At 42.5% G+C, this 25,871-nt stretch overlaps 2 protein-coding genes across 4 annotated transcripts in view; one reads left to right on the top strand and one right to left on the bottom strand.

Annotated features, from left to right (window-relative positions):
* Nucleotides 1–2,026: 2,026 nt before the first annotated feature.
* Nucleotides 2,027–5,190, bottom strand: LOC113575787 (tetraspanin-8). The gene is made up of 9 exons (XM_027007495.2): nt 5,036–5,190; nt 4,826–4,882; nt 4,358–4,474; nt 4,165–4,239; nt 3,975–4,070; nt 3,753–3,884; nt 3,431–3,472; nt 3,246–3,329; nt 2,027–2,660 (listed from the first exon to the last, which is right to left on the bottom strand). Exons 1-9 carry the CDS (start codon nt 5,093–5,095, stop codon nt 2,532–2,534), a joined length of 792 nt encoding a protein of 263 aa, XP_026863296.2. The 5' UTR covers nt 5,096–5,190; the 3' UTR covers nt 2,027–2,531.
* A 3,709-nt stretch (nt 5,191–8,899) lies between these two features.
* ptprr (protein tyrosine phosphatase receptor type R) overlaps nt 8,900–25,871 on the top strand; it is a 39,239-nt gene continuing 22,267 nt past the window's right edge. For all 3 annotated transcript variants that reach the window (XM_027007503.2, XM_027007504.2, XM_027007505.2), the window contains exons 1-2: nt 8,900–9,232; nt 10,362–10,663. In XM_027007503.2, the coding sequence (XP_026863304.2) occupies nt 9,172–9,232; nt 10,362–10,663 (363 nt within the window). In that variant the 5' untranslated portion in view covers nt 8,900–9,171. The remainder of the gene's footprint in view (nt 9,233–10,361; nt 10,664–25,871) is intronic.

The following is a 25,871-nucleotide window of genomic DNA, read 5'->3' on the forward strand; positions in this document are numbered from 1 at the left end:
TGATAAACCATTTACAAACCACTATTTTTATAAATATAGTAACAATTTACAAACTCATTTTCACTATCTTTCACAAATCTCCCACTTTGTGAATCCTTTATATGCTGCCTAATTTCTGAACCGTTTACACTGATTTAATGAAACTATGCTTCTCAACAAATCATTGAAGAACTTGATTATGTTTAATGTGAGTAAATCAATAGATTAATACTCCAAGTCATTTTTGAAATCGCTTGAATGTAGCGTTTGGTGGGATAGCCCAAGGATGTCACCCTTGTCGTAGAGCTATTTGCCAATTCTGGCTCCCTCTTCTGGTGTGGCTTGCTACTACATGGCAATAGCCGTGCCTTTCAGTTTCCCCTGGTTCTCCATATCTTGTCAGTTAATAGGCTTGATTGTACCAACTTGGTGTTTAGCACGTTTGCCTCTGAATGCTAGGCTCTTGGGTTTGAGTCTGGGTAGAGTTTCCATGTTCTATCCCTGTGTGTGTGTGGGTTTCCTCCCACAGTCCAAAAACATGGAGGTTAGATTGATGAGATACACACACACACACACACACACACACACACACACACACACACACAGAGGACAATTTAGAGTGTGTGTGTGTGTGTGTGTGTGTGTCCAGTGATGGTTGGTGCTCTGTGTGTGTGTGTGTGTGTCCAGCGATGGTTGGTGCTCTGTGTGTGTGTCCAGCAATGGTTGGTGCTCTGTGTGTATGTCCAGCGATGGTTGGTGCTCTGTGTGTGTGTGTGTGTCCAGCGATGGTTGGTGCTCTGTGTGTGTGTGTGTGTGTCCAGCGATGGTTGGTGCTCTGTGTGTGTGTGTGTGTGTGTCCAGCGATGGTTGGTGCTCTGTGTGTATGTCCATGTCCAGCGATGGTTGGTGCTGTGTGTGTGTATGTGTGTGTGTGTCCATAGATGGTTGGTGCTCTGTGTGTGTGTGTGTGTGTGTCCAGCAATGGTTGGTGCTCTGTGTGTGTGTGTGTCCAACGATGGTTGGTGCTCTGTGTGTGTGTGTGTCCATGTCCAGCGATGGTTGGTGCTCTGTGTGTGTGTGTGTGTCCAACGATGGTTGGTGCTCTGTGTGTGTGTGTGTCCATGTCCAGCGATGGTTGGTGCTCTGTGTGTGTGTGTCCGTGTCCAGTGATGGTTGGTGCTCTCTGCTTGTGTATGTGTGTGTGTCCCGTGTCCAGGGATGGTTGGTGCTCTGTGTGTGTGTGTGTGTGTGTGTGTGTGTGTGTGTGTGTGTGTCCAGCGATGGTTGGTGCTCTGTGTGTATGTCCATGTCCAGCGATGGTTGGTGCTGTGTGTGTGTATGTGTGTGTGTGTCCATAGATGGTTGGTGCTCTGTGTGTGTGTGTGTGTGTCCAGCAATGGTTGGTGCTCTGTGTGTGTGTGTGTCCAACGATGGTTGGTGCTCTGTGTGTGTGTGTGTCCATGTCCATCGATGGTTGGTGCTCTGTGTGTGTGTCCAGCGATGGTTGGTGGTGTGTGTGTGTGTGTGTGTGTGTGTGTGTGTCCATGTCCAGCGATGGTTGGTGCTCTGTGTGTGTGTGTCCGTGTCCAGTGATGGTTGGTGCTCTCTGCTTGTGTATGTGTGTGTGTCCCGTGTCCAGGGATGGTTGGTGCTCTGTGTGTGTGTGTGTGTGTGTGTGTGTGTATGTCCAGCGATGGTTGGTGGTGTGTGTGTGTGTGTCCGTGTCCAGCGATGGTTGGTGCTCTGTGCGTGTGTCCATATCCAGCGGTGGTTGGTGCTCTCTGTGCGTGTGTCCATATCCACCAATGATTGGTACACTGTCCTCGTCTAAACCTCCTCTCTTCCCCTGCACCCAGTGCCGTCCCCCAGCACTCTGTGGTCTCTGATTCAGGGTACACTGTGTGTAAATTGGCTGCTTCTTTTCATTTGTGTGTGATTTGATTGTAAAGCTGACAGCATCCTTGAGTTTGAGTAGTCGCTGTATAAGTGAAAAATATTCAAATTCACAGTACCGGTAGTTAAATACACTGAGACTATAAGTGCATGGTAAGGTTTATAGTAGAATTTATTGCATTAATTGCTCAACTTTATACATGCCATCTTACAATTACAAACGTTTGTGCCCCAAAATACATTCTTATATTATCTTGTGTTGTTTACACTGTGACCATGATTAATCTGAGTTTATCATAAGATAAACCCTGACCCTATAACTGACCCTATAACACTAACCCTAACCCTCACAGGTCACTCACAGGTAGAAAGAAGCAAAAACTAGAAAAAGTGCAATTTATTACTTTCCAACACACATAAAAAACACCTGATCTACAATAATGCTTGATCAAGTTTAAGAATATAAATGAAAATGCATCAAAAGCAGTTACAAGCAGATCCGTCCCTTTTAGTGGGCAGAAATGCGCTCTGGAGCGAGACCAAATGCCCCATCACAATACACCCAAGCCACATCTGGAGAACCATCCTGCACGCTTCATGCTGCACACTGGGATTCTTTAGACTCCCTCCAAGTTCAAGCGCACAGTGCTTCTCTGGATCTACTTGATATTCTTCTCGAGCACTGAGTATTTTGGTGGTATGTAGCTGACGCCAAAGGTGGGCAGAGGGCTGTGTCCAGTAGCGCTAACACGGATGATCATCGCAAGTGACATCACCGTTCCCAACAACTGGAGAGAGAGAGAGAGGCTCAGCGTTTGAATTCATCACACACACTTTCAGACCCCACCTCCCAGACCTAATCATTTTGATATGCTCCCATCTCCTTCATGAGAACTTATGCCCTTTGCTTTCTAGTTCTCTGCCTAAACTCTTTAGTGTAAATGACTCTGATCTAAAAGTTTTGGTTTGATAACACCACTGCACTGCAGGAGACAAGTGAGTCTCACAAGAGCGTTTCCTCATTTCACAGTGTTGAGGAAGTGAAACAGTCACTGGCATCATGGAGGAGGAGGTCTGGCTAAGTAGACTATAACTATGTTCAGTGGATAATCTATATTGTAAATGTTCAAATAACAACAATTCTAGGTAATTTGAAATAATTAAAATTTTTTTTTTTAACTGAATTTATACTTAAATGTCTCGTCAATATTATAAATTTAGTAATCAAATTATAATAGCATATGTTTAGTGAACAAAATGGCAGATGGCTTTATCTGCCTTTAGTTCATTTCTTCCTTGTTCCAATTTCCAAAGCGGGTGCTGCCATCTGTATTCATAAGCCATAATGCCCCTTAAAAACACACGATACTTACAGCCAAAGCCGCCAGGCCAAACAGCACTCCCAGGATGCTACTATAGATCTTGTCCAAGTATTGCATCAGCACGGGGCCACATGGCTACAAGTAGGGAAAGCACAGTCAACACGCTGGCTACACTGCACCCACACAGACGGCAAACAACACACAAGAGGAATGCAGGAGATCAACAGGTCTTTCACCTCTTTGTAGACCATCCTGCTTTTGTTCGAGAGTTGAAATATCTGTGGCAAACATAATGAACATTGTGAGTAAACAACGAATACTCAGATTATCTTACTATTTTTTAAAGCTTGTGAGATGCGTTGAAGTACAGTTGGCATTAACAGCTGCACACACTCCGCACTTTCTTCTGCTTACAGGTGGTAAATTATATCACTGGTGTGATTTTCTCATATATATTAATCATACAGTATCTTGTGAAATAAGTGATCTTTTTCAAGTTGTTGATGGCTTTAGTTTTCACCGTGGACTAAAGGTTTAAGTAACTGAATTAACACACACCCTCTTGTATGCAGAGACAGAGGTCATCTGCTGACACTCATCGGGGTGGACATATGTGGAAACACAGTCGCATGAGTCAGGAACTTCCTCTCCCCAGTCCTGGTAGCCATTAAAGAATCCACAGCACTGGAACTGGAGAAAACGCAGATCAAAAAGTTGGTTACTTGGATTTAACTGTGGTTAAACTCCGTCAGTAACAGAAGGAAAGGCATCCTGATGTACCGTCTTCTGAAACATGACAAGCATGTGCTGAACATTTGGCCTGGTGCGGTCCAGTGGCACCAAGTGGTTCATTTCGGTCTTCATAGTTAAGATCATCTGAGGGAAAAAGGCAGAAGGAGAGAAAGTGAGAAAAGGGAAGCAAAACAGAGACACACACATTTTTTTTAATATTGAGTCAGAAAAAGGTTACCTCCGAGCGGAAGATGGCTACTGGAACCGCTACCCGGAAGAGAATGACAGTTCCAGTACACATCAAAGTGAAAAACTGCAAAAGAATACAACCCGAGGTGAGAAACCAGTGGTGTTTTGAGCAATGGCAAATGGCACCATTTAGCACAGTCAGTTTCCTTAAGCTCAGCCAGGCGCACCAGTCACACACTTACTGCGATCAGAAGACCTTTATTCTCCGTGTGAGCGCCATAAGCGCCCAGCGTAGCGATGATGAAGGTGACCCCTCCTGTCACATACAGGCTGAGCACTACGCTCCACTTCTCATCAAACTGGCAAAGAAAACCGCATTCACTTGACACTTTTACCCAAAGCGACTTACAATTATGAGTGAACATAACTTGAGGGTTAAGGGTCTTGCTCAGGGGCCCGGCAGTGGTAGGACTTTGAACCAGCAACCTTCTGATTACTAGTCAAGCACCTTAACCACTGAGACACCACTGCCCTGCTCGCAGACAGCGCGCGCCCGGACAGTCGGAGCGAGACTGGGGCTTTGCAATTACGCGCACACACGCGAGCCCACATTTCCGTTAAGATTATCCGCTCCAGCTGAAGTGGAGAGTCAATAAAACTACAACAAAACTGTCATTCTTAGGACAGGCCCGAGATCTCGGCGCTCCTACCTCTTCCAAGAAGAGATGAACCAGGCCAGCCACTGCCAAGATAACCAAGCCAAACACCTAGAGCGAAGGGAACCGGGAGTATTGCAAGACAAGAGAACTTAACTATCAAAGCCATTCCAGTGCAACTCTCATCTGAACGATGGATAATTTACAGTAAATTATACATTGCTTCAGTGCAAACGTAATATTTTAATAACACAATAAACTCACAGCAAAAAGGACATTGAAGACAACAAAAGTTTTCTTGAAACACGGGTTGATTTTTGCCATTTTCCACGTATTGCTTCCTTGGGAAAACCGAAGAAAAGCAACGAAAAGAAAGTAGGAAGTGAGTTATGCCGCTTGTTTGCGCATTTCATATGCCGCGAAGGGGTGGGGCCGGGCGCAGGCGCAGAGCGCAGGAAAAGCGCGGAACTTGACCAAATCGGGATGAACTTTACGGTAATACGAAACGGTGGGGATCGCAGAATATGATCATTTTCAGTAAACGTCGCAGTCTTGTGCAATATAATTCTGAAAATATTTTTCGTCTGAACTGTAAATGTGGGTTAGCGAGTACCATGTACAGACAAAAGTTATGAGAATGACAAATTTTGTTTTTAACAAAGTTTACTGCCTCAGTTGTTTTTAGATGCTTTTGTCGGATGTTTTATATGGTATAGTGAAGTAAAATTATAAGCATTTCATAAGTTTTTTAACTTTTTTTTATTGACAAATACACCCAGTTTAAGCAAATACTTAATATTTACAATGTTGATCCTTCTTTTTAAGATTTCTGCAATTCATCTTGCTATGCTGGATATCAACATCTGGGCAAAATCTTGACGGATGGCAACCCATTCCTGCCTAATCAGTGTTTGATTATAGTTTCTGTGTTTTTGTTTGTCCACCCTCTTTTTGAGGAGAGACCACAGGTTCTCAATGGGATTGAGATCTGGGGAGTTTCCTGGCCATGGAACCAAAATTTCGATGTTCACCGAGCCACTTGGTTCTCACTTTTTGCCTTGTGACTTGGTGCTCTGTCTGATACCATTCCTTATTCATGACAGTGTTCACAGGCAAAATTCTGAGCAAATCCACTCCCTTGGATGAGAAGCAACCCCACACATGAATGGTCTCAGGCTGCCTCACAGTTGGCACAGAACCCTTTTCTTCTCTGACGTGGGCTTCCTCTCCAGTCCAATCCCCATACAGAACGTCAGTCTGTCCTCGATGTTTTTCTTGGTGGCTTTTCACGGCCCTTCCTGTCACTGAGCCGTCCTTTGCCTAACTGTGCGTGCAGATGCCCTCACACCTGCCTTCTGCCGTTCCTTCTTCACTGCAGTTGAACCTCTCTGTAAAGTTCTCGATGATTGGATAATTGGCTGATTTAGGTGCTGTCTTAAATGCAGCAGTGTCCTTGCCTGTGAAGCCCTTTCGATGCAATGCAATGATGCATATTGCCACCATAAAAACTGTAGCAGCAAACTCTTTGAAAACCAAAATTTGTGCTAGTCTCAAAACTCTGGCCACGACTGTAATTGCTGAATCACAGCCAACTTTAAACCCTACGGCCAGACCTGGACCTTTACTGTGACACATATGGCCCAGATTAAACACTTTAACTAGACGATCCCATCCGATGACAATAAGAAATATTTAACCCTTGTTATGAATAATTCTGTGGTGTGTAATTTGTTCTTTGAATATTAGAAGAGCATGTTAGAAATATGATTTATTATTATCAGCATTTAATCCTGATTTACTATACATTTTCTAAAAATCAAATCATCCATACATGTAAGTGTTATTTTAATTTTAAAAGAACTTCCAATATTCAAATATCAATATGAATCCACATAAAGTGAAACACACAGAAAAGAACAATGCTAATGTAGGAATTGGGATCCATTTCGGTCACAGTAATTATGTGAATATGTTTACGATGCAGCAGGAATATGTGAATCTTTACTCACACGAAGCCCTTGCTTTTTACAAGTTCTTAGCCAGCTGCTACAAGTTGCAGTTATTTCTACTAATGTAAGGGGAATCTTCTCTTATGAAATTAAGGACAACATGAGGTCAGAGAGGACAATGAGTTCCGCAGACAGAACACAGAGTTCTGAAACATTAGATTAAGGGGACATGGGCATACCTGAGGAAACCACAGTCATCCTCATTCTAGATTAACAGAGTGATTTTATAATAACAATGTTTTATTCTTGCAGCCAGTGTGTGCACAAGCACTAACAATAGCAAAGAAATCTTATCTGTATATTGGGCAGTAGGACAGTAGCATTTCTGGTACTCCAGAAAAGCTTGAGTCCTACTGCCCAGAACTTGTTTTCTGTAGAAATAAAATGCAGGTATGATTTCTTGGGTATTTTTAGTGTAATACATTCTTATACTTTCCAAAATTAAAGGAAGATCCCAACCAAGTGCTGAGAAATTATTTTTAACTTTTCGGTTTAGCTCGATTCACCCCCGTTCATTCTGGAAAGCTGGTTTTACATCGGGGTGCTTCTCTCCTCAGGCCATGGAACCTTTAACTGGCCTTCTGTTTCTAATCCTAAAATACTGAAACGAAAAATTGAACTTTATTTTATTTTTCTATATTTAGAAATGGAAAAAAAAATATTTCTCACACTCACACGACTCTCTGTGCTCACATATTCTGTACTGTAATGCAGACAAATGTCCAGTTACGCTGTGATTATTTACACATTTATAGTGCGGCTCACTAACACTACATGTGAACAGCTGTCACTTCCGAGGCACACCCTGTCTGACAAAATCACCACAGGCATGCATATAAATCCAAAACGACAACCGTGCTGTGATCTGATCTATGTAGACATGTAAAATGGTCACATAGAGAGAGTTAAAGTGACAGCGCACAGAAGCGACAAATGACGGGGCAGGACACTTCTGGTACCAGTCCGATTTTAACTGGGCTCAGTCCTCCACTGAGCTAGGCACCAGTTTAAAGCTTCAAACAGAGAGAAGCCAAACGCCATAAATGTAAGTCACTTTACTGAGTCAAGAGGAAAACGTGTCTGCTAAACACAGTGTCCTGGTACTGCTGCGAGTTGCCCTGTGAAGCCTGAAACATTCATTCAGAAGTCTGAGCTGGTGGGTCTGACTGGCGTATTTCAGAAGTCTGATGTCTTCAGGTATTACAGTTTTCCTCGGTCGCTTTGGTGCATTTCTCGAATCCTCATTTTCAAAACAAAAAGAGTATTTTTAGAGAGAATTCGTATGAACAGCACCACATAGGAGATAAATTTTTGTCTCAAAAGTAGGTCTCACAAACCAGCCAAAACGCAGGTCTCCAAGCATCCAAAGGCATGTGATCTGGCACAGCTTTCTGCAGAGCAGTGGCCAAAGTGCACACAGCCTTCAGCTGACAGCAGTCGCTCTCTCAGGCCACATTTCTATCACGGAGCTGCACGAATTCTCTTTCAACGTTTTGTGCACTTACATATTTCCACCAGAGAGCTCGCCAATCCCCAAATTTGCACAGTGCAGATTTTAGGAAACACCCTGCAAGCTCACGTGCCTTGATTCAGTGGGGTTTTGACAAGGAAACAGTTCTGTTTTAGTAATATTTTACAACAGTGCATGGATGGATAGATCGATGGATGCTCTTCTGATCAGTCTTCAGTCGGTCTTCTTTATCAGTTGATAACTAGGCAAAGATCCATGGGCTGTTTTAATGCTGGTGAAAGCTCGCCTTTACTGTCATTTGTTCAGTAGCTACATTGTTTACGCAGTCTGCTATACTGCTGACCTATTAAGGTCACCAGCCTTTCTTTACTTAGTATATTTAAAATTGTTCTTTTTTAAAACCAAGACTCTAATTTATACCGTTTTCAGATAAACTAATGATGGTACCGATAAAAATGGTTTGGGTTTAGAAAGGTGTACAGTGGCTCGCGCCAGTCTTATGCATGCTTGTGCAGACAACCTCCCTTCCTCCCCCCTCCAAACACACACACACACACACACACACACACACACACACACACACACACACACACACACACACACACACACACACACACACACACACACACACACACACACACACACACACACAAAAGCCTGAACTGCGCGTGCTGGATCTCACCGATTCCTCGCCCTTCTTTTGAAGCTCTACAAATCATCCCGAAAGCTCTGAAAAACAATAATGGATGGCAGACTATTTACCATATAAAATAGGGTTTATTAGCCTAAAATCTGCAGACATTCTTACATACAGTGAAATCCCATGGCGGGGCAGAGGGAATCGCGATAAGGGTTTTTTCTACATTCGCCCTGTAGACTATCCAATGTGCAAATCGATGATAGAGTGAGTTCACGGAAACATGTACGGACGAAGCATCGTTTGCGTCCTCGTGTTTTTACTGGTTAGAGTGGAGATTGCAGGTGAGTGCACGTTTCATATCTCGTTCTTTTGAATTTATCATACGTTTCATATCTCATTGTCAGTTTTGGGGGTTTCCTTCTGTCGACATTTCACAGTCAGAGAAGGCAGACATTTAGCTGCTCATAGCGCGCGGGGTGAATGGGTAGAGGAGCAGCATGCGTCTCGAGAACATGGGCTGGAAATGCACATCGGGATAATGGCTGTTATGTTGCATCCCTCCATCCTCAGTACCGTTTCCTTTGACAACACTATAGCCACTACTTCTTTGCTTAATCTTTTGCTGTCATCACGTAACCTCAAATAAGCAAGCTCAAGGTATTCTGCGTGCGACAAAGGAAATGTGGTTGAAATGTACAATATGAAGACTATGTGGGAATACATGTCGTCTGGCATTATCGTGCAGTTCTGTCCGATGTCTTGTGTCTGCACCTCCAGTCTCTCGGACTGGTTTCGCCGAAAAGCAGCACGGTCGCCGCGCACGAAACGTGTGAACTGCTGTCTGGATAAACATACTCATAAATGACTTGGCTGTCAACTAATAACCTTTTGTTCTTGCATTTGGGGTATTTAAAATTTCCTTAAACTGCTTTAAAGACTGAGCAGTGATTTAGGCTGATTTAAAGCCATGGTACAGAGATTTAGACTGATTTAAAGCCACAGTGCAGTGATTTAAGTTGATTTAAAGACACAGTGCACTGACTTCATGATGTCAGAATGATTGTTTATTGTTTGAATCCGGTCATATTAGACACCTGGGGGTAACAGCCTCAAATCTTGTATTTCGAGATTTCACAGTACAGTATTAGACATAAGTCTAAAAATTGCATAAAACCCCCTTACTTAAGTGTTATAGAAATGAAGTGGAAAATTAATCTTTTTGTTGTTTCAAAATCAGCCAAATAGAATTTCTCATAGTTAAACTATAGTTACACATTCTCATACAGAAAAAGAAAAAAAAGCAATATTTGTAAAGCAACCTTGAGTTTGAGAAAGGCGCAATAAAAATGCAACTATTAATAATAATAATAATAATAATAATAAAAGTATTCATATTTACTTATTTGTTTTTAGTGTTTACGTTTAGTTGTGATTTATTTCCTCAGTGTTGTGCTTATGTTGTTCTTTCAGGGGGCTTCTCGGGGGATGGTAGGGTGTATCCGGCACGGCATTACGGTCGCCAGGTGCCAGTCACTCCACGGTATCGACGCGCGGGCCTCCGGGAACAGGAGCAGGCGCTGAAACTCACCAGTGCATCTGCTCATGCCCAGTCCCATGCTCGAGTTGCCAAGGTGATGCCCTCCACACTCCTGGAGCCGCATTTTCAGCAGGTTGTGCAGGACCACTCAGGACTCAGCCTGCTCGCCAGGGCGGAAGACCAAGAGGTGCATGTGGAGGACACACCTGTGTCAGCGCGTCACATCGTCACCATGGTGAGTGACGTCTGGGTCTCAGTAGGCAGGGCAGAGGCCAACTTGTGAGTTGCTATTAGGGGCTATGTGGAAGTTTGAGGTTTTGAAACAAGCAAAAGTTTGCTTCTTATGTTAGGCTTCAGGTTACTACTTTGTATACAGAGGTATACATTTATTTAAAATATTAATTGAAAATGTAGAAGCCATTACTGTAAAGCATCGCCAGGTATTCTCTCTATAGATCTCAAAGCAGATTTTTGGATCCTTTCTTATTCAAAATGAACTTGACTTTAGTAAGAGCCACAGCAAATACACATAACGTTTTTTTGTTACATTTTTGTCAAATTTGCCGTCTGACACCAGAGTCGGCAGCACAGACAGACCATCTGACTTCTCGGTTCAATCAAAATCACTTCATGTCCAAATACCAAATCCGAAGTTTGTTTTGTCATGAAGGTGTGTGCCAGCTAACATATGAAAAAGTACCAGGGCATTTGCCCACATAAACACTCACCAGCCGTTTTCTTAAAATGGCCCAGAGAGAGAGAGAGAGAGAGAGAGAGAGAGAGAGAGAGAGAGAGAGAGAGAGAGAGAGAGAGAGAGAGAGAGAGAGAGAGAGAGAGAGAGAGAGAGAGAGAGAGAGAGAGGTGAATCAAATGATTTGTTTACAGTGTGAGTGTTGCACAGTGCGAGTTACCAGTGACTGGCGCAGTGTGAGGAAAAAGAGTGCACCTACATAGCAGCGGCTGAAATAGAAAACCCACCAAATAACAGTGAAGTTTTCCTGGTGTGCTGGTGGGTCTGACAGAAACCAGCTGAAAAACATCACCCAAGGATAGTGACCAATGTGTGAACGGAGCAGTGGCTCTGACAGCCGAGAAGAGCTGGCCTGACTGGGCTTGGTCTGTCGAGACATGGAGCGGAGACAGAAGGGCTCGTAGCCGTGGATACACCCCAGCGTTTGTCCAGAAATCAGAGCTGGACTGACCAGAGAGGGGTGTGGCTGTTTCTGCGAGCTGGGACTGCACGATAGATGACAAAGGAGTGCTGAGATCCACAAACACTTGTGTGTTGTAGGACATCACACTAATTCCGGAGTTTAGATTCTGAGACCTTTTGTTGAAATGCGGCAGAAACCTCTGCAATGAGTTTCCACACTGACCACGGGCGGTTCATTACATTCATGCATTTGACAGATGCAAGTTCAGTCATGTCACAGAGGTGGGTGAAGGCAGCGTTCGTTACCAGTCACGCCCAAGGACTTTTACTGGTACGCTATCATGCATTTAACTAGACAGGTGAATGAACCCTATTCCCCACTGGGGGGCAGTATTGTCACCCATTACACTATACCAACTGCTAGTCAGTAGCTAGTGTCTTGTGTAGTCACTGGCATGTCTTTGCTTAACCAACTGTTGTTTGTGTCTCAGAGCTCCAGTGATCAGTTTTGTCAGAATGGAGATTTTGTATATTGTTCACTGCTTTGTTGTTCATGGTTGTAGTTTGGTTTCGGTATCAAATATTTCACAAAAATATTTCAACTACAAATGAGTGAAATATAAGAATGCACCTGACATGAGAAACACAGCTTACTGACGTCTGATTGCCGTGTAAGGGAGCATGTAGTTTTCGTTAGTCTTTATGTTTGCATGTTTGTTTCTAAGCGAAGGTGGTGTGTGTACTCACTTGTGATCTCCACGATCTCCCCGTTGTCCTGCTAGCTGAGACATTAGTCTGTTTCTGCTGCTGAAGTCTCAACAGCCTTCAGCCCTCAGGCACTGGCCTCTAGAAGAGGCCCCTGCCGCCCCCTGCTAGCTCCTGGGACATCTGGACCTCTGGGAGCCTCCAGGACACAGAGCTGGCCCAGTCAGATCTCCAGGCTCTCACTGAAAGCTTTGTCTGTTGTGTAGGTGGGTGTGAACTCTACTGGGCTCTTAACATATGCATGGAATTCACCACACTAAAGATATCTGCGTTTTAGAAATATGGATAAAACAAAGTATGAACCTCGAAGAGTTAAGAGTCCCATCAATATTTTAAAGTATTGTGTCAGCGGTTTTATGAATAAGTACAAATAGGTGAAGAATTGGTTTGTTGATGAGTTTTTATATTTTTCTTTATATTCTCTTACTTTTGGGTCACTTTTAGGCCAGTCTGGCCTGAGTACTGGATGGGAAAACACACACAGTGTGTTTTCCTACTTGCTGTAAGTAGGATGCACACTTTAATGATATTATGGAAACTGCCAGTTCTGTATGTGAACGTGTATGTGTATACCAAACCAACTCAGTCCCTGTAGTTCCAGAGATGACGGGAATGCCATCATATTTATACCACATATCACATTTTCAGTCTGTTAATACAATGGGTTAGATAGTTTCTCTCTGGATGCTTGCATAGGATGACTCTTCTATAAATCATCTCCTGAGTATATTCTCTAATCTGTAAATAAACTCCTGGAGTTTATTCTCTAATTTGTAAATAAATTCCTGGAGTATATTCTCTAATCTTCTATAAATCATCTCATGGAGTATATTATCTAAATTCCCCCGTGACAAGGAAGGTTTTTTGCTGACTGTGAGTGCGTATGTGCACATCACTCTCATGGGCGTGGGTAAATGCATATGGTGTGTGTGTGTGTGTATGTGTTTATGTGTGGCTTTACGTAGGGGATCTCTCCATCTCCTCCCCCCCCAATGCACATCGAGTCTTTGCAGAAGAGCTTCCTTTTGAACGGTTGATGAATAATTATTGGATTTTGTTTTCACAGTTGAATGTATTAACATTAGTCAGGGATCAGTCGGGTTCAGCGGCTTCTGAAGGAGAAGGAAGAGATGTCTTAAAGAAGGAAATTAAAAAAAAGATGAACAGATACCAAATGGAGAAATCATTATGGAAGGGGTGAAGCAGGACAGGTGCGAATATAGGAAAAGAAGTAGAGAGAGAGGGACAGAGAGAGCGAGAGAAAGAAAGAGGCAGGTGGTTGTCACCTGCCATGTCCTCAGTTTACCGAGTGGTTGCGTAACCACACAGATGGCATACGTCCGTTTCGAGTCAGTTTGTGTGTGTGTGTGTGTGTGTGTGTGTGTATGTGTACGCGCGCGTTTGTGTGTGCGTGTTTGTGTGCGTGCGTGCGTTTGTGTGCGTGCGTGTGTGTTTGTGTGTGCGTGTGTGTATGTGCGTGTGTGTGTGTGTGCGCGTGTGTTTGTGTGTGTGTATGTGTGTCTCGTGTGTGTGCGCATGACACGTACTGCTCTGGGTCATACCACTCTGACATGTACAGCTCTGGGATGTACCACTCTGGACAGTGTGAAACTCCTCTGTGCTGCCAGGTGGTAATCTGCATTGTTTGGCTGTTTGATGGATGTGTGGAGGATCTTGGTCAGGTTCTGTCATCCTTCCTGGGGGCTGCACCTGTTTGTCATCATCAGCCATGAACAGAACTGTAGGGTATTTATTTACCTAAATCATAACACGCTCGTACGCAGTGTATGTGAAGATGTTGGAAACAGAGATAACAAATATTGCAGAAAGGTGTACAGGGGAAAAAGGAGAGGAGAGGAGGGGAGAGAGGAGATGTAACATGCTCTGCATGGTAGCAGGAGTCTTGCCAATGGCTCTAATAGCTGATTGGCCATGGAAGAGGGACCCCTGTTCAACTTCTGTACCCTGTTCCTCTGTCCATCACCATGGAAACAGTGAGAGTGACATGGACCTGCAGCTTTTCTCATCAGTATAACAAATTGGGGCCAGGGGTGTGTGTATGTGTGTGAGACATGGGTGTGTGTGTGTGTGTGTGTGTGTGTGTCAGTGTAGAGGTAGCCTGTGGGCCAGGGTGACTGAGGATATTAAGTACAGTTATTCTGAAGGCAGAGCTGTTGCCCTTCTGCTCGTGTGTGTGTGTGTGTGTGTGTGTGTGTGTGTGTGTGTGTGTGTGTGTGTGTGTGTGTGTGTGCGCATGTGTGGCTTCTACTCATGAGGGAGGACCAGCTCTGGTGCTCCACGCCACCTACACACCAGGCCTGGGAAGCACTTAAGGAGAGACCAGCATCACAGGTCTGTCTCAGCTTTTTGCTATGAAGGGAAACCTGATCCCATAATGCAATGCAACCATTATAATCGTATTCATATTCAAAATATCAAAAATCACGCACCATGTGCTGAGTACTATCTAATATATTAATATTAATTAATATGTTATTAATATTATATTAATATTAATGTCTTAATATATTTTTGTTAACAGTATAGGATTAAGCGCAGTACAACCAAGAGCAATATTACTGTGTTAACACTGTGGGATCTAGTGTGTTAATATTATTTTATTATCACGAGAATGTCACACTTCCTCTTTTTCGATTAAATAATGAAATTTCGAAAAATGTTTGAACGTTGTAATGCTCCAGTGTTAAAGTGTTAAAAATGTAACCTCGTTAAGATAATGTCTTCTTTTGGCCTGATGCCTTTTTTAATGACATCCAGTTGAATTTTTGACATACTTTATATGAGAAATATTCATCTGCTTCATAGAGATCAGGATGAGTGACAAGTGAGTGGATGTTATCAGGAAAGGAAAACTTTCTGAAAATGAGGAACCAAAACTCAAAATTGGAACCTGTTCTTCTCTACCTGCTACCAGACAGTGAACTTAAGAGTCCTACCCGGAGTTCACATGAATGGTGTTATACACACAGAGGTCAACGTAGAGAGGTCAATATACAGATGTAAACAACCAGAGGTAAATACGCAGAGGTCAACACAGAGAGGTCAATGTACAGATGTAAACAACCAGAGGTACACAAAGTTCAAACTCCAGAGGTCAAGGTACAGAGGTCAAGGCACAGCGGTCAAGAGACAGAGGCCAACAGGCAGATGTGAGGGCGACTGCCGAATGTGATGGACATGTTGGGGAGTACGTTGTGTGTGTGTGTGTGTGTGTGTGTGTGTGTGTGTGTATGTGTGTGTGCGTGACTGAGTATGCGCTTGTGTGTTTGAGTATGATTTTTGTATTTATTTTTGTGAGTGTAGTGTTGATGGCAGCCAGATGCAGCGTCTCCTGCCTGTGCTGAAACCTGGTAGCCTGGCAGAAGCTGAGGAGGCACAATGAGAACTTCTCAGTGTGTGTGTGTGTGTGTGTGTGTGTGTGTGTGTGTGTGTGTGTGTGTGTTTCCCTGAGTGTATTTCCTGTTGCAGTAATGGATTCTCCCTCAGTGTTACATTAGAGAGGGGGAGGGGCAGTGGTTGGGCACATGGTCAGCATGGCCAGTGTTTTCTGACTCAGTCTTGCTCTCTGACACACACAGACACATGTGTGTGCACACACACGTGCATACACACAAGCGCACACACACACTTTGTCTTTCTGTTTTTAACTCTTTCTGTCTTTTCTGACTGTTATGTTTCTTTTCCCTTAAAGTAAAGCGCAGTTTAGATGTGTCTCACATTTTAGTAAATGTTACCCAGAAAACATCTGCTTTCCTGAACACCTTAAATGCAAAGGTGTGGTCTATGTGGGTGTGGTCTACAGCTATAGTCCAAAGGTGTGGTCTATGTGGGTGTGGTCTACAGCTATAGTCCAAAGGTGTGGTCTATTTGGGTGTGGTCTACGGCTATAATTCAAAGGTGTGGTCTATGTGGGTGTGGTCTACGGCTATAGTCCAAAGGTGAGGTCTATGTGGGTGTGGTCTATGACTACAGTTCAAAGGTGTGGTCTGTGTGGGTGTGGTCTATAGATATAGTACAAAGTTGTGGTCTATGTGGGTGTGGTCTACAGCTATAGTCCAAAGGTGTGGTCTATGTGGGTGTGGTCTACAGCTATAGTTCAAAGGTGTGGTCTATGTGGGCATGGTCTACAGCTATAGTTCTTTTTAAGCAAATCTTTTCAGGTTAAACTCTGCAGGTCCTTTGCTTGCTTCTCAGTCTGTATCCTCTGAGCCACTGCTAGAGTCCCATTCTCCACCAGGGAGCAGTGGCTTTCACTGTGAGAAAATGCATGTGTTTTCAACAGCCCTGAGGAGCACAATGAGCTGTGAACCATGTCTCTATCACAGTGATAACATGCTGTCATTTGTCCCAAAGTCGAATTTTGATAAACTGATGTGTCAAGCAATGCATCAGTGAAGCAAATCTTAAACAACCCAAATCACATCAACCAAAGGCCTGTCTACTTTCCTGGAGCTGGGCATTTCTGCTGACATCTCTCTCTTTTTCTTTCTCTCTCTCTATCCTTCTAGATGGACACATATAGGGCCCTTAAATTTAGGGCCTTCATCATATTGGACCGACCCTGAGAAAATAAGGCTGAAACCTTGTTAAACCTTGCCTTTACTATGGAATTTAACGCAGGCATAACCCAAACATTGGAAGCTTGCTTTAGAAACATATACAGCTGAAGCAAAACAAAACCTGGTAGAGGATGTAGAGAAAAGTGCCATCGACACCAAGGTCATGGGGTCATTTCCCAATGAGCTCACAGCCGGTCATACTGATAGACATGTAAGTGACTCTGGATGAGAGCATCTGCCAGACGCTTTAAGTGTGAGACAGATCATGACATTGTGACATATGCAAATGAGTATAGCAAAGTTAGCTTGTGTGGTTGCCTTACAGTGTGGTAAAGCACAGTGCTCACGTAGATGGCTGAACAAACTGGAACAGCTTTATTCCTTCGCAGAAATGTTTCTTGTGCGAGGTCTGCAGAGTTGGTCCTCAAAGACAATCAGCATCTGCTCAGACAAGCAAAACAAACAAGCACCAAACCAAAGTACACCCACACATCAGACTTCCTGTCTTAGCCACACACGATGACTCTGAACGCCATTGCGTTCCTTTAACAGGCCTTTCGCAAACTAGCAAGTTAGCAAAGTGCACACTGCATGCTACATACTAAACACTGCATACTACGATTTAAACATTGCATACTACAAACTGCATGCTGAACACTAGATACTACATACTGCACACTGCATACTGTATACTACATACTAAACACTGCATACTACAAACTGCATACTGAACACTAGATACTACATACTGCACACTGCATACTGTATACTACATACTAAACACTGTATACTACAATTTAAACACTGCATACTAAAAACTGCATACTGAACACTAGATACTACATACTGCACACTGCACACTGTATACTACATACTAAACACTGTATACTACATACTAAACACTGCATACTACAAACTGCATACTGAACACTAGATACTACATACTGCACACTGCACACTGTATACTACATACTAAACACTGTATACTACATACTAAACACTGCATACTACAAACTGCATACTGAACACTAGATACTACATACTGCACACTGCACACTGTATACTACATACTAAACACTGTATACTACATACTAAACACTGCATACTACAAACTGCATACTGAACACTAGATACTACATACTGCACACTGCACACTGTATACTACATACTAAACACTGTATACTACATACTAAACACTGCATACTACAAACTGCATACTGAACACTAGATACTACATACTGCACACTGCACACTGTATACTACATACTAAACACTGTATACTACATACTAAACACTGCATACTACAAACTGCATACTGAACACTAGATACTACATACTGCACACTGCATACTGTATACTACATACTAAACACTGCATACTACAAACTGCATACTGAACACTAGATACTACATACTGCACACTGCATACTGTATACTACATACTAAACACTGCATACTACAAACTGCATACTGAACACTAGATACTACATACTGCACACTGCATACTGTATACTACATACTAAACACTGTATACTACAATTTAAACACTGCATACTAAAAACTGCATACTGAACACTAGATACTACATACTGCACACTGCACACTGTATACTACATACTAAACACTGCATACTACAAACTGCATACTGAACACTAGATACTACATACTGCACACTGCATACTGTATACTACATACTAAACACTGTATACTACAATTTAAACACTGCATACTAAAAACTGCATACTGAACACTAGATACTACATACTGCACACTGCACACTGTATACTACATACTAAACACTGTATACTACATACTAAACACTGCATACTACAAACTGCATACTGAACACTAGATACTACATACTGCACACTGCACACTGTATACTACATACTAAACACTGTATACTACATACTAAACACTGCATACTACAAACTGCATACTGAACACTAGATACTACATACTGCACACTGCACACTGTATACTACATACCAGCACATTTTCCTGCCCTTGGCATCGCAAGCAATGTAGCACTCAGCCCTTTACTTCCACTGCTGCTGTATAAATAGATTAAATGCACACAGTCATTACAGTGGTTAAAACATGAAATGCTCTCATTATCATTGGGTTTTATACCGCCATGTATCATTGAAACAATAAGCGTCCTATCCCTCTGAGGACAGCAAAGAGCTATGTGCCTCATAGGTCAGGAAAGGATTATTGAGTGCCATCTTTAGTGCTGAGGGACCCAGGAGGCTACAGATCACTGTGGCAAACTCTTTCCAGAGTTCACATTCTAGTAAACTCTCCAGTTCACACTGTAGTAAACTCTGCAGTCCCTACTGTAGTAAACTCTTTGCGCAGTTCACACCCTTTTCACAGTTCACACAGTGTTAACACAGTGTGAACTGGGGAGTTTACCACAGTGTGAACTGAGAAGTGTTTTAAACCTCAGTTTCCCTAGTTCACACTGTATGAAACTGTTTCCCTATTTCACACTGTATGAAATTGTTTCCCTAGTTCACACTATGATAAACAGTGATAAACTGTTTCTGTAGTTCACACTGATCTTGACATATGTGGAACGGATATAAGATGTCAGCAGATTGACTCGAGGTTCAGATCACTTTTTTAGAATCATTGAATGCACTGTGAACAGCAGACTTATCAATATATGTTCCCTTTTATTTACCCAGGAGGTAAAATCTCTGTTGTTGTCCTAGTCAAGAGAGCAGTAGAACATTCAACAACCAGTTTCTGTGTAAACACATGATTAAAAGTCATCATAAAAACAGTTATTTATATTTCCAGTACCTTTTGTTTTCTGGTATTACATAGCAAGTGTTAGAGTTATATTTTAAGGTATATTATATAGTTTATGGTTATATTTTTTAACAGGGGATTCTGTTGTAAAAAGTATTTTACAGTCAGTGCTAGTATGTCCTAACTGATTCTGTTCTATCACTTATGTTTATAAATAAATGTTTTGCACTAATTGTGAAGAAGGTGATAAAATCAACTTTTGTGAGTTTCTCTTATGAAAACCAGAGCCAATTCACTATCATCAGCAAATGTGTACAGTAAACCAATTGCTTGTTTACAGACAGAGAATCTTTCATCAATGTGGTAATAAAACAAAATCAAATTAAAATGAATATGAGCTGTAGGATTTTTTTTCAGACTTTCTCATTGTTATTGACAAACCGCATAAACTGACTCGCTGCATAAACGCTGCACTCGCACAGTTGGGGGGCGTCTCAAAAGAGCAGATTACCGTGCAGAACGTGGCCATTTCTCTGCAAACCAGGAGCTTTAGAGCGTTAAAGAACAGCATGTTATCTGCACAAAAAGGCCGGCGCGATGAAGGCTGAGGATGGCTGCCCCGGGAGGGGGGGAGGTGCAGCTCGCTGGGGTAAGAGGCAGCTTGTGCTGCTGTTCACCTGCTCCGCTGCTCTGAGTCTGGAGTTAGACGAAGAGGCACAGAACTCGGCCTTTCACCCACCTTCCCCCAGCGAGCCCTTCTCTCCTGTGTCATGTTTAGGGAAGCTTTGGTGCTGTCAATCGGGATCTGAAGTAGTAAACGTTATCATCGAGTTCATAGTTTCAAAAACATACTGTACTGCGTGTCTGAAGTGTGTTCTGGCATTGTGCTGACTCTGGTATAACATCACAAGCGTTATATGATGCACTCGCTTATGTAAGTTCGGTAAATTGAAGTTCAGTTTCAGAATGAAAATATTAAACATCCAGCACGCAGCTTCGTTTAAAATGGCAACAGTTAATTGCAGGCTGTCATTAACGTTTCCTCCTACACACCGAACACATAAACAGCTCTTTTGTTCGCAGCGAAGTTTACCTTTATGAGACTGCTCGCCAGCGGGTCCCTCCGTTTTCCCAGGTAGTCGTTGCCTGGATACAGACCCTGTTGTCCAGGGTCTGTTTCTGCAGAACTCTCATTTCCAGTCATTCCTATTGCTGTGTCTTATCCATCAAATCAACATACTCCACCACACTTGCTGTTGCTCGGCCTGCGGTTTCCGTAGCGTTGTGTAGACGTGCTCATTACCGATGAATGATGATAAACGTATTTTCCCTCTACGGGCGTCCATGTAGCTACCGTATAAAAGTCTTAACTCTTCACCGTGCACGTGACTTTTTTCCGACGTGTGCGACGTGCGTGAATGGTATCGGCGTGGCGTTGTGTGGCAAATCCGCTCGTATTTTCGTTGGGAGAACACGGAGCGTGCTTTATCCGTGTGTACAGCGTACTTCCCCGTAGTCGTGCCAATAATCCCCGTTATGGACATGTCTGGTCAAAGGAGCTGCCTGGGGTCTAGCATCCTACCGTACTAGTGCGGAACCTGCTGACCTTCTGCTGACCTCCAGCAGGTGTAGCTGCTGCAGCTTAATTAGACCCTAAAAAACACATCCTCTGACTCAATGACCGCACACTGTCATTTATGTCATTTACTGAGCAGACCAGACATGCACTAGCAGGGTAAGGGTGTAGCAACACATTTACGTACAGTGTAGCGGTACAGATGAATGTTGTTCTATATATTTAATGAAAATGTACTCTCTTTCTGGATGAACTTGCAAGTGAACAAATGAAAAAAGTGAAAAAGTTGTAAAATGTCATGTTGTTGAATTGTAACACTTGCACAATTTCCCAGTGGTACAAAGAGTGTGTGGTTGTGAAAGTGCCTGTCATTGTGCTCCTCAGTATCTCAGCAGCTGTGTCTCTGAGCATCTTTGCCTGGCTCAGAGTGTGTGTTTGGATGTGTGTGCCTGTACATGCTTTTGTAGGTTTTTATATGTACGTTTGTATATGTGCAGGTTTGTGTATCTGCAGGTGTGTTTATGTGTGCGTGCTTGTGTATGTGTTTGTGTATTTGTGAATGTGTGTATGTCTATATGTGTGTGTGTGTGTGTGATAATCATTAACAGTGTAATTTCTGTAATGTTTTGGCGTCCCCCCCAGCCTAGACCCCCCCAGTCGAGTAGGTGAGTCACTGTGCTAAATCTGTCTCCCTCTAAGGCTCTCCGGTGCAGGCAGAAGCACTCACCCGGCCCACCCACCTCCCACCGCCCAGGGCTTCAGTGCAGCTCTGCTACCTCCACTCTGTGCTATTATCATAATGACTCCAAATTTTCACCGCCGCTGTGCACAGCCCTCCGCTCTCAGCAGGAGTGCGAGATAGCTGCAGCTGTTGGAGCGCGCGCTGCGTTTGCTGGGATAAGGAGAACGGGAGAACGGGGGCTGTGCACCACATTTGGAACCCCAAGGCCTTTTCCAAGGCTCTCAGTGTCGGAACGAAGACGGAACGCCAGGACAGGGTTCAGGTTTTGAGCTGATGGTATGTGGTTGTAGTATGCTCGTGTTTTTTTAGTCGTGGGAGGGCAGTGTATTTCCACACCGGTTTGTTTCTGGAGCCTATATAGAGATGTCAGGGCCGAGAGGCAGTGGAACGACCTTTTCACCTCACTGTGGCCTCGGAGGACACGCCTGTCGCCCAACCTGAGCATGTGCGCTGGAGGACTGGGGACCAGTCGTTCCTGGGGCCCTCAGCCAGAGTTCAGCACTGGTGGTCCGGGGACATTCCCAGGGCTCAGTGAGCTAGGTTTGGAAGGTCATTTTCTGGACTCGCCAGGAGCACAATGGCAGATGATGGAGGGTCAGTTTGTCTCTGTATTTCCTGGCAAGTGTATCAGGTGAGTATCAGATAATCACAGCGTTTGTTTCCGCTTGCTGGACGAGGATTGTCCTCTACATCTCCCAGTGGGTCTCTGTGGTCTTCTTGTCTCTGTGGTCTCCAGATGTTGTGTGCTGTCTCCTCCGTACTCTTCAGTTGGAGTTAAAAGAACATCTCTTTTTACCTCCCTCTCTTAGATGAATCAATGTGTGTGTGTGTGTGTGTGTGTGTGTGTGTGTGTGTGTTTGGTGAGGTGTGTGTGTGTGTGTGTGTGTGTGTTTGGTGAGATGTGTGTGTGTGTGTGTGTTTGGTGAGATGTGTGTGTGTGTGTGTGTGTGTTTTGTTGAGTTGTGTGTGTGTTTGTTGAGATGTGTGTTTTACTGAGGTGTGTGTGTGTGTGTTTTGTTGAGATGTGCATTTTATTGACGCGTGTGTGTGTTTTATTGAGATGTGTGTGTTTGTTGAGCTGTGTGTGTGTTTCATTGATATTCACAGTAATATTTTGTGTAGCTTCACAGAAAGGCTCATTTAACACACATCATCGGTTGGTGTTCTAACTGCTGTGGTTTGCTCATTGTTGACAATGATTATTTAAACAAAATTTGTGTGTGTGTGTGTGTTTAAAGTAATATATTATCATGTTCATCACTAGTAAGTTAATTTCTGTTTCTTTTTTCTCACTCTACATTATATTACATATATTACATTACATACATTAGACATTACGTTACATACATTACATTACATGCATTACAGACATTACGTTACATACATACATTACAGACATTACATACATTACAGACATTACATTACATACATTACGTTACATTACATACATTACAGACATTACATATATTACATTACATATATTATATACATTACACTACATTACTTGAATAGCATATATATTATTAATTTAATTACAGTCTGATTTATTTGTATTTGGGGTATTGTAATTTTCTTTATATTTTTATTAAATTCTTTTAAAGTAATTTATGTTGTATTTGTGTTTATTTTTTAAGTTAAATATTTGTATTTGTTTTTCTTGTAAATCTTTAATAAAAATGTAACATTCATTCATGTAACAAATATAGAACCTGTTGAAAGTGCACTGAGTTTGTGTGAAGGGATCCAACAATCTGTGTTTCTGACTATTTCCTTTAACCTTGTTCACACTCACGTGTTGGCAAGGACGTCTGAGGGTAAAAGATATCGCTGCACGTAAAGAGTTTAGAACTGATGGAATCGACAGGTTTTCTGTCAGACGTTTTGAGACAGAGTGAATTTCCCAGTAGAATGGTCCCAGTATCTGATTCAGCTGTAGGTTCCAATGGAATTCTTTCAAAATCCTGACCATGTGACTTTTACCTTTTCTTACATTTGGTAATTTGGTACATTTGAATGGAAAGCTGTGTGTGTGTGTGTGTGTGTTTGTTTCCCAGATAGCACATTCGTCACTTTCTTAGCGAATGACAACCAACTGGCGTTCACACTTAGCAAAAAGTAAAGGTTCAGACAAAATAATTTTGCAGATTTTCAATCAAAACAACAGGCAACAAAGGTTTAGTGACAATTTTTCACAAGATATTGAGTTTTATGCTATTAGCTATTAAAGTCCACAATAAGAAAGCCAAAACCTATGTTGACTATAAAAAAATAGTTTGAAATGGACCCTAAAGCTCCCGTTACTGTAGAGCTCTGTGTTTTGAGACAGTGATCTACAGACTGACTATTGTGGAACTTTTAGGGTAATGTGGTTAATTAGGTCTCTACTGCAGAAACAATTTACCACTGTTGGGCCCCCTGAGCAAGGCCCTTAACCCTCAATTTACCACTGTTGGGTCCCCTGAGCAAGGCCCTTAACCCTCAATTTACCACTGTTGGGCCCCCTGAGCGAGGTCCTTAACCCTCAATTTACCACTGTTAGGCCCCCTGAGCGAGGCCCTTAACCCTCAATTTACCGCTGTTGGGCCCCCTGAGCGAGGCCCTTAACCCTCAATTTACCGCTGTTGGGCCCCCTGAGCGAGGCCCTTAACCCTCAATTTACCGCTGTTGGGCCCCCTGAGCGAAGCCCTTAACCCTCAATTTACCACTGTTGTGCCCCCTGAGCGAGGCCCTTAACCCTCAATTTACCACTGTTGGGCCCCCTGAGCAAGGCCCTTAACCCTCAATTTACCACTGTTGGGTCCCCTGAGCAAGGCCCTTAACCCTCAATTTGTACTCAGTCGTAATTGTTAGTTGCTTTGGATAAATGTAAATATTTGTAATGTCTGTATTTGCCTTTTTTGTTATTACAAATTAAGCTAGCCACCTAACAACCATCTGATAGGAAAATACTTTATATTCCATGTCAAAGTCACACTAGATGATTAACTGTGATAAACTAAACCACTGAATGCAAAGTCCTTTAAGGCCTGTGATGTTGAACTCAAGTTGCCACTTTTTACGCATGTCATTTAACAATTATTATTAATGGTTATCTTTGTGATTTTCATATACAATATTCACCAGAATACATGAGTCGTGGTATGTAGGAAGGGAAGGTTCAAATTTCAAACGTGCTGAAACTCATAAATGTTGGAGTATTAAGGTAATGTATGCCAACAGATGTATTACAATATCTGAGATAAGAAGACATTCAGTAAGAAACAGTTAGAAACAATAGTTACTATTGAATGCAGGACAGCCAGTTTTGAGCGGAGGTGACAATTTATGAAAATTCTTTGAGTGCAGAATATTTGTGTTATAAAGTAAAGGTTTTAAAATTTTGTTTTGTTTATTCAAATTGTTTGTTCAAATTAAGGCAAATTGTTAAATTGACATCTATTGTAATGATGAACATTTGATAACATAGTAAAAAACATTTTTAAAAATCACAAATTTGGATTACATTTACATTTGCATTTAAGGCATTTAGCAGACACTCTTATCCAGAGCGATTTACAAAAGTGCTTTGTCATTTCCTCATAGAATACATCCTAGTATAGCACAGTAGGTTAGAATCCAACGTACCATTGAACTAGAATACTGTAGAATACAGGGATCACTGCTGATACCTAGAAGTACAAAATACATATAATCTCTCTCTCAGACAACACTGTAATAAACAATATGTTCTAGAGTTTGTTAAACAACATCAGTGTAATAATCAATACCCTACAATAAGTATGAATTTAGCCAGTCAATATGGGAGCAGGGTCAGTTGTCCTTTAAATATTCCACAAATAGATGGGTCTCTGCTGTCCAGACAGCAAGT

Source organism: Electrophorus electricus, chromosome 7 (assembly GCF_013358815.1).
Source record: "Electrophorus electricus isolate fEleEle1 chromosome 7, fEleEle1.pri, whole genome shotgun sequence".
In the NCBI taxonomy this organism is placed as follows: Eukaryota; Metazoa; Chordata; class Actinopteri; order Gymnotiformes; family Gymnotidae; genus Electrophorus; species Electrophorus electricus.

What these genes read in the sequence shown, in the direction of transcription:
- LOC113575787 (XM_027007495.2), bottom strand. Translation starts at nt 5,095, where the DNA reads ATGGCAAAAATCAACCCGTGTTTCAAGAAAACTTTTGTTGTCTTCAAT. An exon ending in ATAAAGGTCTTCTGATCGCA is followed by an intron (nt 4,240 to 4,357) that starts GTAAGTGTGTGA and finishes ATTCTTTTGCAG; the next exon opens with TTTTTCACTTTGATGTGTAC. An exon ending in TTGGCCTGGCGGCTTTGGCT is followed by an intron (nt 2,661 to 3,245) that starts GTAAGTATCGTG and finishes CTCTCTCTCCAG; the next exon opens with TTGTTGGGAACGGTGATGTC.